This window comes from Lithobates pipiens, unplaced genomic scaffold (genome assembly GCF_037356315.1).
Source record: "Lithobates pipiens isolate NorthernLeopardFrog02 unplaced genomic scaffold, aLitPip1_a1.2 Scaffold_25, whole genome shotgun sequence".
Classification (NCBI taxonomy): Eukaryota; Metazoa; Chordata; class Amphibia; order Anura; family Ranidae; genus Lithobates; species Lithobates pipiens.
The window spans coordinates 222,946,010-222,964,384 of NW_027507787.1; the positions used below are offsets into that span (position 1 = coordinate 222,946,010).

At 43.4% G+C, this 18,375-nt stretch overlaps 1 protein-coding gene across 4 annotated transcripts in view; it reads right to left on the reverse strand.

Annotated features, from left to right (window-relative positions):
* The window catches only part of LOC143930908 (disintegrin and metalloproteinase domain-containing protein 9-like), a 140,468-nt gene that overhangs the window by 29,531 nt on the left and 92,562 nt on the right, over nt 1–18,375 (reverse strand). For all 4 annotated transcript variants that reach the window (XM_077455591.1, XM_077455590.1, XM_077455589.1 and 1 more), the window contains exons 10-15: nt 13,556–13,643; nt 10,561–10,679; nt 6,431–6,602; nt 5,272–5,361; nt 4,355–4,550; nt 680–785 (exon numbers count right to left, since the gene is read on the reverse strand). In XM_077455591.1, coding sequence (XP_077311717.1) covers nt 680–785; nt 4,355–4,550; nt 5,272–5,361; nt 6,431–6,602; nt 10,561–10,679; nt 13,556–13,643 — 771 coding nt within the window. The remainder of the gene's footprint in view (nt 1–679; nt 786–4,354; nt 4,551–5,271; nt 5,362–6,430; nt 6,603–10,560; nt 10,680–13,555; nt 13,644–18,375) is intronic.

An 18,375-nucleotide genomic window follows, 5' to 3' on the forward strand; every position in this document is an offset into this window, starting at 1 on the left:
ACAGGTGCAGCATCCAGTCCTGCTGCCTGCAGACCATCAAAGTCTATGACTGGCTGAACTACGCTGCAGATTCACAGGGCTGGATGCTCTACCAAGTGATAATCACATTTAGGGCCCTGCGTTTTCAGGGTCAAATGCCCAAAAAAACGCAGGTATTCCTAAAACTGAAGAAGTGGCTTGGATAAGCTACTGAACATCTTCACCAGCTGAATGTGATTTATGCCGCATACACACTAGGTCCGACAGGATCAGTCCGTCGGACAAACCGATTGTGTGTGGGCTAATCCGATCGTTTTTTATGAAAAAAAAATAAAAATCAGATGGACCTAGAAATAGAACATGTTTCAAATCTATCCGACAGCCTCAAGTCCGAAGGACTAAAAATCGGGAAAACCTTTCATCTGTGTGTTGGTCCGATGGACCAAATACGACGCGAGGGCAGCTATTGGCTACTGGCTATTGAACTTCCTTGTTTAGTCCCGCTTACGTCATCACGTTCAAAACAAACGGACTTTCAAATGGACTTCGAAAGTCCGTTGGGAAGACCGTCGGACCTAGTCTGTCAAAAAGTCAGGTCGTGTGTACGTGGCATAATTAGCACTAGACATATTTTTTAGTTGTTTTAATTGTTGGCAGGTATAAGATCGTGTATGATGTAACATTTTCTTCTGTTACTTACGCAATCAAACATTTCTTGAAAGCTCCATTCACAATGCCACAATTTCCGAACTTTGTTCCATCTACATTTATATTCTGGAAACATACATCCGGTGCTTTTGTTGTATCTGAACAGAAGGCAATGACATTGATTTAATACAGAAGAAGTGGCTTTCAACATGACATTCTCAGAGTCTCAGGAACACATTTTACACTCCCATCAAATGCAATGAATGTAGCTTGTGTTAAAGTGCTTGTAAACCCTTACTCTGTGAGGAGAGTCGCCTCAGGTGATACACAGAGATGAAGCAAATTCTCCTACATAAGTTGTACTTGTTTATCTGCAGCCCTCTCTTCTCTACATCCGTTCAAAGTCTAGAATTTAAACTTGTCTGAGCTTTCAGAAAAAAAAAGGGGTGGGGAGTTGAAATTACACAATGAAGAGCTCGGTGAGGAGAGCTCTGAGAGCTGATTGGAGGGAAGAGTCTCACCCCCTTCACTCAGCACACAGGAACAAAAACGAGGCTGTCAATCAGCTGGAGATCCCTCCCCCATCATGATTTTTCTTTTGGTGTCAGGACAACTTGTCAGACGTGACTCTTGCTGATAGCAGGGGAACAAAGCAGCAGACAGAAATGACACGCAGTGCTCCTAATTGAGACAAGTATACAATATATAGAGGGATGTGCTTTGTTCAGATTTCACATCTGAGGTTTACAACCACTTTAAAAGTACATTTGCGAAAGTAGTGCACCAGCCATAGAGCTCAGATTACAGTCTCTGTTATCAGTTAGACTCGGCGGCAACCTCACATCATTGGGTTCAGCTGATTTCTAGCAGTGGACAGCAGTGGAGGCTGGTGCTCAATATTTTTTGGGGGGGGGGGGGGCAGCAAACCAACTACATGGTAAGGGACGGGAAGGCAGCGATCTGAGGAGTTACCTTAGGAGGCAGATGATGAGTCCTGGCCGGGATGACACTCTCATCTCCCCTCCTCCTCCTTCCACTGTCTGAACCGGGGGAGTCCTGGATGTTGCTACGGGTGAGCCATCTCTGGAGATCTTGTTCCAGGGCTGTTGCTTCTCCTCCCGGTAGAACAGGAAGTGGGTCCTGAGACCCCTGGCCAATCGGGTCTCAGGACCTGCTTCCTGATTGGCTGGGAGGAGAATCAGGAAGACAATAGAAAATTTTAATTCATGAGGAGCTTCCTGATGATGCAGAGGGAACTGCGAAGGGTGTAGAGGCTGCGGTAACCAGTTGTAGCATAAGCGCCAGCAAAAGGTGAACTAAGAAGAGGGAGGCTCACCTGTGGAACAACATTCACTGGCCCAGAGCGCACCCTGATTCATGGCTGGATACGCTTAGTGTCGGCTAGCAGACACAGGAACATCGTTTTTTTTTTTACTTTTTATAATAAAAGTTGGAACGTTTCACACTATGTTGGTTCCATATGTTTTGTTATGAGTTTACATAATCGGTGGATTGCTAACTGGAGAATAAGCGAGTATAAGGAGTGGTTATCCATTGAATGAACCAAAGGCAAGCTTCCATTCATTTCTGGTGAGTGCCCATTTCGTAAGGTGGTGGTGGCACGAAGGGTGAATTGTGGTGTGGAGTCACGTATGTGGAAACAGTAGGATTCAATTAAAGGAACTTTCTCCTTTGCGCTAGGGGGGTTGTATCCCTTCTCATACACAGATCTCTGAAACAGAGTATACACTGACTTGCATTTGGGGGATTTTTTATTAATTTTTTGATGTTTTGTTTATGAGCATTTGTTTTTGTTGAGGATGGTTGTGCCAAGTTTGAATTGGAGCACCTAATTAGCATAACACACCATAGGTGGTATTATCAAGGTTTGCATGTGATATATGTATAAGTATTGAGCACAGTTAATAGGAGGAGCTATTTATATTTAATTTTTTTTGGGTAGTTTGCGCAATCTATAATTTGACACAAGTCTTTGGACCCACTTCCTGTTCGGCCAGGAGGAGAAGCAATGGCCCCGGTGTCAGAATCAGCGGCCCGTCACCAGCTGGAGCAAGGAGCTGCGGGCAGAGGGGCAGCAACAGCCTCATCATCGAAAGGTAAGGCACGGATCACCACCTTCCTGTCTGACCTGCCAGAGGGGGATTCAGACCCAGCCGCCACTGTTAGGTGAAATCACTAGCAGCTCTCCAAAGGGTTACAGATGTAGCGCCGGTACTCCTGAGGAGTACGCGCTATGTCTGTAAATTTATTTTTTGCACAAGACTGTGGTTGAGTCTTGGGGTTAATTGTGTAAAATTGTGTTTTGGCATCAGTTTTGTTGGTCTGTACTAATGTTCTGCTTGATCATAGGTGGGGTTTGCACCTGTGAGAGGCATTTAGAACGCAGTCTGGTTGGATGCATTGGGTACCAATCAGTGGACGCGTTTGTTCCGCTGTGTATTCCGGGAGAGGGTGCTTAAGGTGCTGAAGTCACGTGGTTCTGGGTTCCGGTCCAGAAGTTGTTGCTGACTCCATGGTCCTGGTCCTCTTGACCAGCCCCCAGAGGTCCTTATGGGCTGGGATGCAGCTCCATCCATTTCCGAGCCTCGGAACTGGCTAGTCCGAGGCACAGTAACTGGAAGGAGGATTCTAAGGTGTTCCGATGCCGTCTCGCGTTTGGAGAGGCCCAGCAACTCTACATGTAACCAGGGGAGGACTCTTCAGTAAGAGGGCCACGCACGAGGCTGGCTGCTTGGTAAGAGCCTGGAAGCTGAGCTGTTATGGACACAAACTGAATCCGCATTTCTTATGGTATCGCCGGACCGGCTGCAAGATACTGGTACAGTAAGAAAGTTCCTACCTCTATCCCTCCGTTTGCAACTAAGTTCCTGTGAGCATCTAAAGTTTTACAACCAAATCTGTGGCAGAAACTTTGCTAAGCAAAAATCACTTGTTGGCTGCTGGTATCCATAAACAAGGATTTATCCAACAGTTAAAGAATCCAGTTGCGTGTGGCTATTCCCTGGATTATGTAAAGAGAGACTTTTATATGAATTTATACAGGGGCGGCACAGTGGTGTAGGGGTTAGCACTCTCGCCTAGCAGTAAGAAGGGTCGCTGGTTCGTATCCCCACCACAACACTACCTGCCTGGAGTTTGCATGTTCTCCCTGTGCCTGCGTGGGTTTCCTCCGGGTACTCCGGTTTCCTCCCACAATCCAACAATCCAAAGACAATGCAATTATGTTAATTGGCTTCTGTCCAAAATTGGCCCTAGTATATGAATGGGGACCTTGGATTGTGGGCTCCTTAAGAGTAGGGACCGATGTGAGTGGGCAATGCACAGGGACAATTGTAGACACTCACTCAGGTTGAACTGGATGGACTGGTGTCTTTCTTCAACCTTACTAACTATGAAACTACTATTAAGGTCAGCAGTTCCAAAGTACCTGAGCTATACTTCATCCTTATACCCTCTATTCCTAACTGAGAGACTGAGTTTTGTTCAACTGTTTTATGCAAATAAAAACCCTAAAAAGGAATTCAAGTGTTGGTTTCTGCAGTTACTGGGCCATCAACCTCGGGAACCCCTAGACAAGACCGACGAGTTAGGAGGAGGAGGTAATTGGAAAAAATCAGCCTTCGGGGGTCAGTGCTACACAGATTTTACCTACTATGGAAAAAAAAAATCACATAACTTATAGCAAAGCAAAGAATAATGGACTTACCTTGTCCAAGCAAAGCCTGGCACTGTGCATTATAGGTCTGGCAAATGCCACTATAGCAGTAAGACTGGCCACTATTACAGGTGTAGCCATTCATTACAGAAAAATCAATAGGACACATGGCATGGGTTCCATTGCAAAACTCCGGAAGGTCACATTCATTAGCCTTGGAACGGCAAGGTGTGCCACCCACCATAAACTGAAATTGTAAGTAAAGAAATAAAAAGGAAACAACAAAGTTGATTATCATCATGTACACAAACACACACACCACATCAGTGTTACAACACTAACCCAGATTATTTTTCAGTCTAGAATTAAAGTGATAAATATAAACCAGTAAATTACCAATCATTTCAGTTTAAATACTATTAGGGCCCTATCTAATCTCCTGCTAAATTTCTATGCTGACCCCCAGTGGTCAGATCGAGCTCTATGAGTGTCTGGATTTTCAAATCTCCAGAGGAAAATCCAAATATATTATTAACACAGTAAATTTTACAGCCTTAGGTCCTTCACTATATACAAATGGCAAATCATTGCTTCCAGAGAAGGACTCGCTGTGCTTGCTCACCTGCCACACGACATGCATTGCCCACAAAATGAGGATTTTAGGCTGGAGTCCTTTTTTTATTTATTTACAGTGTGGGTAACATGCCAGCAAATTGAAGCAAGCCAATGTGCCAAAATGCTCCAGATTTTACAAGTATGCCCCTTAAGGCATGTTCACATCTGGTGCGTTGATCTGCATTGATCATTGCAGGCTCCATGCAAGGGTACATAGCGAACCATTATTTTCTAAGTGCCCAGTTCCCACTATACATACAGTATTGTAGTGGTATGCGTTGTATAAAAATGTAGCTAGTGTTGACTAGGTTAGACTCTATTCCCTCCTTCATGCAGTTAAACTTTAGTTTTACCTTGCAGTTTTCACAGCACAATCCTTGGGCACACTGTGATCCACTAGTTAGGGTGCAGGTAGCAGCATTGCAGCACAGGTTCTTGCATTCCTACAGCAAAATATTGAACAGATATTACAACTATTACAATTTTTCCTACACAGCAAAAAGCCCAACTGCAAACAAATTTTATGTTAAAATGTCTCTCAGCCGGTCATGTTTTGCAGAAAATGGGGTGGATGCACTGGGGCCCTAGGAGTGACCATTTTTAATTTAGAGTTAATCTTTTATTTAACATTGATTATTTTTAATCATCATACTGCTAGTATTAATAAATAGATAGGAAAGTATATTATATTTACTTGTTTTAAACTTTTTTTTTACATTTCTTGAGTTACTTCCTTATTTCCAGGCCTAGGCAAATGAATGTTATATATCCCAGGAATCATCAGGAGGGGAGGGGCGGAGAGGAGAGAAGAGGGGATGGGAGGAGAGGGGAGGGGAGGAGAGGAGAGGGGAGGAGAGGAGAGGGGAGGAGAGGGGAGGGAAGGAGAGGAGAGGGGAGGAGAGGGGAGGGGAGGAGAGGGGAGGGTTCTCAGCTCATACAGAAACAAAGAAACAAGCCAATCAGGTTTGTAAAGGTGCTTGAATATGAGAAACGTACCCCACTTTAATCCATCAAGAATAGTGTCTATGATCTACTCCCCCCCCCGCTCTTTCTCCTCCTTGCCTCCAAAAATTTCCATGTATTTCCAAACCTCTAAAGCTTACATTATATTTAATAATAAGTGTGTTTGGAATGAATGTTTCTTATTTATCTACAATAAAAAAAAAAGTATTCTTCCTCCTGCTGAAAACAGACACTATATCGTTTTTATACTCACACTGATCACCAAATCTGAGACTTTCTCTACTCCCAATTGCCACCGTCTGTCCCCCCCTCCCCCCATAGTATAAACTAAAGGACAGTAAACTAGGCAATGGGCCTGTGGATGCCCATTCATGTTTTTGGTTTGCAGGGAAAGAAAAAAGTTCTTTTGTAGATGGCAAACCAGTTCTTTACATTGTCCCGCTATTCTACCAAAAGAGTTTTGAGGTAGATGTGGGGCTGCAAACAACCATGTGCACTTATCCTCACCAGAAATGTGGTTCGGTATGAAATGCAGATATTGCCCTTTACCTGCGGTGATCCACAGTCGCATTCTTCTCCTTTCTCCACGAGGTTGTTCCCACAGACTGGGATGCTGAGGACTTGGCTGGGGGCGGGAGGATTACGAAGGCAGTTTCCTACACCGCCCTGGATTAGTGCCTCAAAGTCATTTGCACTGCAGGAACTGAATGAGTTGGCGCCACTGGAAAAGAAAATCATACCATAACAGAATGTGGTGGACAATCGACACAGTGCATACTCTTATATAGCAAACATGTTCATTCTTCTTATTCTAACATGGACTGAAAACATTGCACTTAAAAGCTGACTGGTTTCTAAGTATAGTAATAATTTCATCAGATATTCCAGTTGTGTGTGGGTTTCATATGACTTTTTTCTTAAAAAATTCTGACGGACCTAAAAATAGAACATGTTTTAAATCTTTCCGACGGAATCAATTCCTATCGGGAAAACCGTTTGTCTGTGTGCTATTCCCATGGACCAAGTACGACGCATGGGCAGCTATTGGCTACTGGCTATTGAACTTCCTTTTCTAGTCCCGTTGTACCTCATCACGTTCCAAACGAACGAACTTTGGTGTGATCGTGTGTAGGCAAGTCCGTTCGGTCGGAACTCTGTCGGAAACACTGTCAGAGTTTATTCTGACGGAAAGTCTGGTCATGTGTACGCGGCATTAGAAACTCTTTGGCTGATAGAACATCAGACATTTTTTCTTTTATATTCTTTTTTTCTTTTGCATTAAATATCACACAAATTGATTTATCCATGATGAAATTACAAATTAAACCTTTTTTTTTTTTTTTATTGGAGGGATATACCCTCTATGCAACCCAAATACAGCATCAATTTCAGCAGATTTCTGCTCAATTGCCTGAAATTCAAGCCGTGGGTGGCTCCATCAGTACCACCCAGCTCAACCAACTTTGAATGAAAAATTTAAGTAACACTAAACTCATAATTTTTATAAAAAAACAAAACAAAAAAAAAACTGTCAGTAGTCTCCGATCGGCAGAGTGTTTTTTCTAAGAATAGGCACAAGTTGTCTGCTTTATTAAAACAATTTGTTTATGTTACCAAATTGGTGTGGAGCTTGTGGAGGTGATATCATCTATAGGTGGATCCACCTAGATGACATCACTGCCACAAGCTCTACACCTGTTTTATCACACTAAACTAAGGAAGTGGCAATTTAAAGGCATAAAACACATTTTATTTGATGAAATAAACACACAAACTTTGGGCACCTCTGCCAACCTTTTTTTTTTACATTGACTCCTCTTATCGATTGGTTTACCCACCAGAGAACCCCATAGAGTATGAGATGGGAACTCCCGAGGCATAGAGAGTGACCACAGTGACCCTGTGTGGAAAGCTGCATGTTCCCTACCCTGTTAAGTGAATGCAGCCTCAACAGTTGTAAGTTCACTTTGATCTTTTTTTCGTTTTTTCGTTTTAAATATTATACCCTGTTCATGAATTAACCCACTATACAATAAAGCCTAGTACATGTGGGCCGAATGTCGGCTGGCAATGGCCGGTTCAACAGAATCGCTGACATTCGGCCCGTGTGTATGGCAGCCGGTCCGACAGAAGCCAGACATTCAGCCAGCTTCTGTTGAGGGCTCATGACCGAAAAAGGTCTGTCGACCAGCTCCCAATCGTCGCTCTCAGCCAATGGTCGGGGGGGGGGGGGGAGGTGTGGTTGGCTTCCCCTTGACAGAACACAATAGCTCAGCAGAAGAGATAGATGCACTAACATCGGATAGTTACATAATTAGTGAGGTTGAAAAAAGACACAAGTCCATCCAGTTCAACCTGTGTGTGTGTGCATTTATAGTTAATAGTACATTGTATACCCCTGTATGTTGTATATGTTGTAAGGTACCCATCTAAGGCTGCTATAACACTGGGGCTGGGGGGGGGGGGGAAGCTGATTGAAAGAAATCTGCATATGTATGGCTAAACAACATAAAAAGAGGAATAATCAAAAATGTGTAGATCTATGTGAAATTATACTAGATGTGTGTAAATATCACTTTAGGAGCTGTGCATCTTAAAGCCACTAGGGCTTATTGATAAACCGCTCTCTCAAAAAATCAAAAATGTGTCAATATGTGCGCAAATGACCTGTGACATGTCCCAGAAGATTACCGAGAGGGAGGGGCCACCTAGGGGGAGAGGAGGAGTAGCCTAGGTGGCCTGAAGTTGGAAGCAGGAAGTGCGACAGGAAGTCTCACTCAAAACTAGGCACCCATGCCCCCCCCCCCCCAAAAAAAAATTACATGCCAAATGTGGCATGCAAGGGGGCGAGAAGTGCTTAAAGTGTAACTTCCACTTTTGGGTGTAACTCTGCTTTAAAATGCACTTACATATTCCCTTTAAAAACAGGACCCCTGATGATGTCAGATGGAACTCACGAAACGCTTAGGGCGGAGCACCTGAGTTACATCACTTCCGGTTTCTTGAGGTGGAATGCATCGCGTCAATAGCTGGTTTGGTTTCCATATTCACTTGCCATATGGAGATACTTGTTTTTAAAGGGAATACGTAAGTGCATTATTTAGGTGACCTAAAACACTATGAGAGATGTTTTTATCCTTCCCCTTGGGGAGGCAGTTTATTACATGTGTAAAATGCACTTTTTTCCTAAAAAAAAAAAAAAACTCCACTCCTCTCAAGGAAATATCCACTAGATTAAAGTGAATAAATATAATAAAAATATACTGTGATATAGTTCATATAAAATGTGTTTATTTAATTTGACTTCTTCTGATGTGAAAACCAAGCATTAAAAGTTTAATGTCCATAAAATAGCGCATTCAAAAAACTTCCTATGGTGCTCACAGTCTAACCTTCTTCAGGCTTGCCTTCTCTCAAAGTAGGGTCAAACTCACTTGGATAAGGATCTCTAAACGTATTTACTGTATGCTCTTGAATGCTCGATGAATGTATCTCTCAAAGTGGACCTCAGTGCTACTGCACCTTTAAATTAAATAAACACATTTTATATGAACTATATCATAGTATATTTTTATTATATTTATTCACTTTAATCTAGTGGATATTTCCTTGAGAGGAGTGGATTTTTTTTTTTAGGAAAATTTAAAGGGAATACGTAAGTGCCTTTTACACATGTTTTTAATAAACTATATTTAGGTGTCCTACAACACTATGAGAGTTTGACCCTACTTTGAGAAAAAGCTAGCCTTAGCCCTTGTACACACGGTCGGACATTCCGACAACAAAATCCATTGGATTTTGTCTGAAACTTGTGTTGCATACACACGGTCGGACAAAGTTGTCGGAAAATCCGATCGTAGGTAACGTGATGACGTTATTTCGTTACGACGGGACTACGTTCAGGCTAGTAGCCAATAGCTTTGGTGTAGGAATTTGATCTGAGCATGCGTGGCACTTTGTCCGATTGGAATTCTCTACACATGATCGGACAAAGTCCGATTGGATCATGTTGTCGGAAAGTTTTAGCCCTTGTACACACGGTCGGACATTCCGACAACAAAATCCATCGGATTTTGTCCGAAACTTGTGTTGCATACACACGGTCGAACAAAGTTGTCGGAAAATCCGATCGTAGGTAACGTGATGGCGTTATTTCGTTAGGACGGGACTACGTTCCGGCTAGTAGCCAATAGCTTTGGTCTAGGAATTTGATCTGAGCATGCGTGGTACTTTGTCCGATCGGAATTCTCTACACACAATCGGACAAAGTCCAATCGGATCATGTTGTCGGAAAGTTTTATATTCCAACGGAAACAGTCCAATGGAGCCCACACACAGTCGGATTATCCGACAACGCGGTCCGATCGGACATTTTCCGTCGGAATGTCCGACCGTGTGTACAAGGGCTTAGAATGTTATCACCATAGGAAGTGTCCCCACTGAAAGATTTCCCTTCACCTACTCCAGTGACAACTGTAAAATGTTGAATCTCCCATTACTTTCTTTCTCCGTTCTATGCAAAATAAAAAAGGAAAAGATTTGTCTTGAGAAACGTAGTCATGGTGTAACCATTCTGTAGCTAATTCAAACATTGGACAGAAAAGGCATAGATGTACTTAGGTACAGTTGTAAATGTATCTTGGTATCATGGCTTCTCGTACATTACTATCAAGACTTACATGTCTGCACTGTGCATGATGTAGACCCCGGGACACGTGGAATCATCATGACCCATTCCAAGGATGTGGCCAAGTTCATGAGCCACCACCGCAGCGTGTGACTGAGGACTGCCGGAGAACTGCACACAAAAAGTCTTGTTGAGTGACTCATAAAATACACCAGGGCTTACCAAACAGAAAGCAAAATGAACCCAAAGTGGTGGTGTCCTTATATACAGTGCCTTGAAAGAGTATTCATACAACCTGCAATGTTCCACATCTTGTCATGTTACAACCAAAAGCGGAAATGTTTTTTATTGGGATTTAATGTGATAGGCCAACACAAAGTGGCACATAATTGTGAAGTAAAAGGAAAATGATAAATGGTTTTCAAAATGTTTACAAATAATTATGTGAAAATTGTATTCAGCCCCCTTTACGCTGATACCCCTAAATGTTAGGTTAATTGGACCCTGACTTAATTGGCCCTAGTATGTCTATGTATGAATGTGAGTTAGCCCTTGTACACACGGTCGGACATTCCGACAACAAAATCCGTCGGACAGAGTTATCGGAAAATCCGATCGTTCAGAACGTGACAATGTTATTTTGTTACCACGGGACTACGTTGAGGCTAGTAGCCAATAGCTTTGGTCTAGGAATTTGATCTGAGCATGCGTGGCACTTTCTCCGATCGGAATTCTCTACACACGATCAGACAAAGTCCGATCGGATCATGTTGTCGCAAAGTTGTCCACATAAACTGACAGGCTGGACAAGGAGAGCATTCATCAGAGAAGCAGCCAAGAGGCCCATGGTGACTCTGGAGGAGCTGCAGAGATCCACCGCTCAGGTGGGAGAATCTGTCCATAGGATAAAATATAAGTTGTGCACTCCACAAATCTGACCTTTATGAAAGTGTGGTATGAAGAAAGCCGTCGTTGAAAAAAAGCCATAAGAAGTCCAGTTTGAAGTTTGCGAGAAGCCATGTGAGGGACACAGCAAAATTTGACTTTTTGGCCTAAAAGCAAAACGCTATGTGTGGGGGAAAACTAACACCGCACATCACCCTGAACACACCATCTGCACTATGGTGGAGGAAGCATCACATTGTGGGGAGAATTTTCTTCAACGGGGACAGGGAAGCTGAACAGAGTGGATGGAAAAATGGATGGAGCCAAATACAGGGCAATCTTAGAAGAAAACCTGTTAGAGTCTGCAGAAGACTTGAGACTGGGGCGGAGGTTCACCTTCCAGCAGGACAACAACCCTAAACATACAGCCTGAGCTACAATGGAATGGTTTAGATTAAAACATATTCATGTGTTAGAATGGCCCAGTCAAAGTCCAGACCTAAATCCAATTGAGAATCTGTGGCAAGACTTGAAAATTCCTGTTCACAGATGCTCTCCGTTCAATCTGACAGAGCTTAAGCTATTTTGCAAAGAAGAATGGGCAAAAATGTCCCTCTCTAGATGTGCAGAGTTGGTAGAGACAGGGGGTTCTAAAAAGTGAGTTCTACAAAGTATTGACTAAGGGGGGCTGAATGCAAATGTACACCACACTTTTCACATATTTATATATAAAAAAAAAATTAAAACTATTTATCATTTTCCTTCCACTTCACAATTATGTACCACTTTGTTTTGGTCTATCACATAAAATCCCAATAAAATACATTTACGTTTTTGGTTGTAACATGATAAAATGTGGAAAGTTTCATGGGGTATGAATACTTTTTCAAGTCACCTTAGCAGGGTTGGGCAATTATATTTTCCCAAGGAACCACATGAGGAATTGGAACTGCTGTGGAGTGCTGAACTTAATACTGCTCAATATTAAAGTGATTTTTTTTTCTTTAAATAACAAACATGTTATACTTATCTGCTCTGTTGCAGTGAATTTACACAGAGCAGCCTGGATCCTCTTCTTCTCGGGTCCCTCTTCGCTGCTCCTGGCCCCTCCCTCCTGACAAGTGCCCCTACAGCCCAGCAGCTTACCATGGGGGCACCCGAGCCAAATCAGCAGCTCCGTGTGTACATTCCCACATGCAGCTGTCGTTCGGGCCCGTCCCATCTCTCCTATGATTGGCTAACTGACTTTGATTGACAGCCATGGGAGCAAATGGCACTGCGGCTGTGCCCTAGCCAATCAGGAGGACAGTCCCGGATGGCTGAGAGACTCGTGGCACTTTGCTGGACAGAAATGGGGCTCAGGGTAAGTATTAGGGGGTGCTGAGCTGGCTGCTACACACATAGGTTTTTTTTTCTCTTAATGCATAGACTGCATTAAGATAAAAAAAAAACCTTCTGCCTTTACATCTCCTTTAATTGTGGACCTAGGAAAGTTTGTAAGTACATAAACATATAGAAAACAAACACCTTGCACTAGGAATAATAGGTACAACTGCGCATGAAATAGGTCTCTTTCAGATGGGCAGTCAGGGGGTGATAAAAATGGGCAACTGAGCCGTGGTTTTACCTTCCCTCCTGGCCACCCACCTGAACTGTAAAACAACAACCAGACCGCGCTGTTCACATGCCATTGATGTCTCTAACTTGGGCTACAGAATTTGACAAGTGGTACCATTTGTCAAACTCTCCCAATTAGTTCCATAAGGCTGTTTTGCAATTGTGCTCAATGCACACACTTGCAGTGTTGTATGGTTAAATCAGGCAGTGAAGAAGTGATATCACACCTCATCCCTGTCTGTCAAATTAGGGTGATGCATAAAGTATAGACATGAGAGTGAAAGTAAATATTTGGGGGTGTGGCGAGAGAGGGGAGGAAAAAGGGAAAAGAAAAGGAAGGGAGGGGTAGGGAGTGTAGGACAAGAGTAATCAGAACAAATCTCAGGTCAAGCTTTTCAGTGGTGATAAGCTCAATAGGGAACAATCAGAACAGAAGGTGGATGATCCATGGACCCCAAACTTTAGTAAATTGAAGAATCTTGTCTCTTTGTTGTTGCCCTAGTTTCCACAAAAACTGCCATGATGGTTAATTAAAATGTACTTACTGTACTGATTGAGCTGCCGAGGCTTGGTGAGCAAACAGTGCCAACAAATGCCATGCCGATCACGCCACCTGGGAAAGCACCATGCCCTCTGGAATAATTAAGCAACAATTTCACGTTTTATTATATGTATTTTTTCAAACCAGCCTAATTTAAACAAGATTGTTCATACCATCACAATTTCACTCCAGGCTATTTTTAGAAAGCCTAACAAACATTTGTTTTGTTTTGGATAGGACAAAGAAGAGTTACAATTTCTGTCAGACCACCCAAGCCAAGATACCTAGCCCCCCCCCCCCCCCCCTTTCTTTCTCCTTCCTTGACTTTTCCTCTGATCTCCCTCTTGGAGATCTATTCCTTCCTCTTCCCTCGATTTCTTTTGATTCATTACTATGCATATATTATAGCCAGTCTTATGTGTAGCACCTTCTAGTGTGCAAAAAAAGTTTCGACGTTAGTGTAGGAAAATTTGGTCTGGCTATCAGCCAGGCTTGGGTTGACTCTGGGCCAAGTCTAAGCAACTCAGGAGGCTGGATGACTCAGCAGGCAGCATCTCTGGCAACTCCCTCTGCTTTCTGGAACCTTGGAGAAGCTTCCAGAAGTAGAGGGTGGAGTTTAGGAGGAGCTGCCTGGATTATTGATGAGGGCCCCAGCTAATCCCCAGTAAATGGGCTGGCAGGGGGTGGGTACCTCATACATACTCATGGGTCAGGCCAGCAAACGGGCGGCCGGGTGGAAGATAGAGTGCTGAGAAGGCTGTCGGTGGCCCTTGAGGGTGCCCCCTAGTCTGGTGGGCTGACCTCAGGCCTGGTGTTCGGGTGCTGGAGGGACCCTCTACAACACACAGAGGAATCCTTGCCTGGATGCACAGAAGCAAGTATGAGGACAGCAGGAGAGAGTCAGCACGTCCAGGAGATCTCCTGATATGCCACCTGTGTGGGCTGGTGATTAAGCAGTCTGGGCATAATTGTGGAGAAGTTAGCCAGGAGGGCCAGAGAAAAGGGGCAGCTGCAGCCAGGTGGGCTGGCAGAGCCTGAAGAGGTGGTGCTGGGATCAGTAGCCACAGGGATGGAAGCTGGACACAGATTTTAGCCACACATTTAAAGGGGCCTATAAGAGGCTGTTGCTCTAAGATCTGACTGGATACTGTTTCAAGATTATCTTTTTGTCAAGTGTGGAGTTCTGCAAGCAAGTGTACTGGAGGAGCAGAGGAGGGTATATACACTGTATATAAGAAAGTTGCCCCTGTAGTTGTCTGAAATCAAGTGGGCATCCCATAGTACCCCTGCTCCCCATCCAAGTTGTATCCCCTCAGTAAAATACAAAAAACACCAAAGTGCTGGATTGCAGCCTCAGCCGGTGGAAAATCTTAAAATTTTTTGGGGGGGTGGCAAACAGTATGCCACCGCCCACTGGTTGGTCGCACTTACCCCATCATCGGCAGCTTCCCCTGCTCGGCAGGCCTCCCATTCTCCTGCTGTTCTCCTGTGGCCACCCATTGTCCTGGTCATCAGAGCAGTGGCGGCGACTTCTGTTTCCTTCCTCCTCCTCGGCGGCCAATTGGGAGTCTTCTCTTTTCAGCCAAACAGAAAACGGGTATCGCACCCGCTTTTGATTGTCCAGATTGAGGATCAGTGTTTCAACAGTGAAAAAAAGTTCAGAAGCTACTTTTGGGCAACATGATTCCCGCGATGAGGGTTGGCGCGATTGCAGCACGATTTATCACACGACAATCGGGGGAGACCCTAGCCGCAAATTTAGATGTCATTCAAATGAATGGCATCTCAAATGCGAGTACTGCACATCGGCCTGTGATTCAAAACGCTGAAGTGTGAATGCAGCCTTCAAACCTAAGCTATTTCCTGCTTCAAGCTTTTGGCTCTAAGATGCTCAACAAGCCAAATCCCATTCATTTGAATGGTCCCTGTTCACATCTGACGTCTCAAGCCTGAAGCTCAAAAAAGTACACAAGCTTCTTTTTGTCAGATTACAAGCATTTTTGGACCAATAGACTTCAACAAAAAAAGCCTAACTTGAGCATTTTACAAGTGTTTTCTGCTCAAATAGCAGCTCTCCAACCCTAATTTCCTCTTCCTCTCCTCCCCCTAGTGCTTTCTATTGGCTAAACGAAAACATCTGAAGCTGTAAAATGCTTGTAATACACTTCTTAAAATGTTTTAAAAAAGCTTGCAAAAAGTTGCAAAAAACTTTAAGAGGTTGTAAAGTCAGTTATTCAGTCTACTCGATCCTTGGGCAGAAGCAACAGATGCCCTGTCAAGTCCTTGGGCATGCAATCTAATTTAGGCCTCCTACATCGAAAATTCTCTCGAGACTTGCAATATCAACAAAAAACGGTGACAACAGTCCTGCCATATTTGCAGGGAGACCCATGATTCCCTAGGGCAATATTTCTTAGTGTCCAGCCTCCGGTAAATATTCCTCTGATACCCTTTCTTCTGGCTCGAGGCATTACACCCATCAGAATCCTCACAGATTGAACCTTCACATTATAATGTTAAAACATAGGCTTTAATCATTAGGATGTTCCTCCAGAGTTGTTTCAACTCTGCTCAAAGCACAGGAGCCTTCAATGAACAATACGAGTGACAAGGTATGAAATAAGTTTAGATCTTTCGCCAACGGCAAAACTTCAATCCTGATGTGCCCTCTTCCCCCCAACTCCTTGACTTCCAGCAAGCAGACCTTGATTTAGGATTAAAGGTACAGCTGGTGGCAATCTCTGCTGTGACAACAAGAGATGGGCTGAAGATCCTTTTAATAATGAAATTCTTCAAGACAGTCAAGAAGATAAGCCCACCCATTAAAACAAATCTTTCCCACTTGGGATCTCTCGATCACTCTGGAGCCCTTATCCAAACAGCCTTTTGCCCCATCTGATTCAACATCCTTGTGGAATATCACTTGGAAACTATTTTTGTTTGTGGCGATGGCATCGGGCTGGGGAGTATCAGAGCTTCAGGCTCTGGGATCAGAAGACAATAATATTATTTTTTGTACTCGGATAGAGTAGAACTTAGAACGGTTCATGGATTTATCCCTAAGTTCTCCTCTTCCTCTACTATCTCAGAACCTTGGGCCCTGCCAATCTTTACAGATTCAATTTTGGCCTTCTTCACGAAGACGCTATTACTTTGGTACTAAGACACTATCTTCAAGCCACGACTCCCTTCAGACTTTCATCTAACCTATTCGTAATACTCCAAAAAAAGACAGGGGCAAAGAAGCATCATCTGGGGCCCTCCGGCCAGTCCGGGAACTGCAGTATCCATCATGCCTAGTCATGTCTGTGAATATCAGAGCTTTACAATACCTTGTGGGACATGTGGTTCTGCGGCAGCTGTGGAGCCATAGTTTGCAGATCCCTGCTCTAGTACAATAGTTTCATGGATAATCAAGTTGGTTAAGAAGGTGTACAGGGATAGGGGACCGGAACCCCCTCTTCAGTTGGGCTGTATGCCACCCGGTTGTTTTCTGCTTCTTGGATGGCCAGAGTAGACGTATCCATCAAAATGATTTAAAGGGTGGCATCATGGTCATCCCAACATGTATTTACGAGACATTACAGAGTAGACCCGGCAGCTTTCTCATCTGTAAAAACTGGCAGACAGGCTATCAGGCCGGCATTTGCCTATTTTTAATTCTTTTTCAAATTAATCTTTTACTATGCATCATCCCACCCATTTCAGCTAGGTATTTGTCATAGGTATGCTGCCATGGAGGCACCAGGAAAACAGAAAATTGTTTCATACTTACCGTAATTTTCTTTTCCTGGTGCCTATCCATGGCAGCATACAATCCCACTCTCAGTATGCTGTATTATGTAGAATGCTGGGAGTGCACTAATCCTTTTCTTTTATAATATTCCCTGGTCCTGAAGGAGGCGCCAAGGTGGAGGTTGTCCTGGATATGCTGCCATGGATAGGCACCAGGACAAGAAAATGACGGTAAGTATGAAACAATTTTCTGTCTTTTATGGTTCTGTCTGTGTTTTATATTGCAGACAATTCCCACTACTTCCCGGCTTGACCTGACAACTATTAATGGCAGGATGGTCATTAAAATCTTACAGAGGTCCTAGCTCCTCCAAGCCCTATCCAAACAAAAATTAAACGTTTGGTAAGGATCTGGGGATTTAGGCCTGGTTCACACCTATGCATTTTTAGTGCTTTTTGCATTTTGCACTACAGACCTTGTTCCATAGGAAACCATGTTAAATGGACTGTAGTGCAAATCTGCAAAATGCAAAAAGTACTAAAAATGCCATAGGTGTGAACCAGGCCTAAAAGTGCTCCAGTGCAGCAGTCGCACACCACAATAAGTTAGCGGACCAATCCATTTTAGCACCGAAAGCACTATCTAGAGCAGTGATTCTCAAACTGTGTTCCACGTCAGATTTGCAGGTGTGACCTGGGAGTTTTGAAAAATATTTAAAATTGCTAGCGTTTTAAAACCTTGAACAATCGAACAATTAAATGTTAAATCAATGTCGCAAAGGTTAAAAAAATAACATATATAAAAACGCAATCTGTGTCAGTCTGTCATCCATTGGTTCCTTTCATAATGCAAGACTTGAGCGAGATCTCGGGAGAACTTGATAGCTCTAATCATATTAAAATAGTAGAGACCATTCCATTACAACTTTGATGCTTATAAATAAAGTTTGTTCATTGTTAATGGAGAAATACTTAATCAAGTCTGGAACTCCGAAAGAGAAACTTTTTGGTGCGCCGGGAAGACAAAAAAGAAAATTTGAGAAACACTGAGGTAGCATTCAACCCAAGTCTCCATGAAATAATTGACAT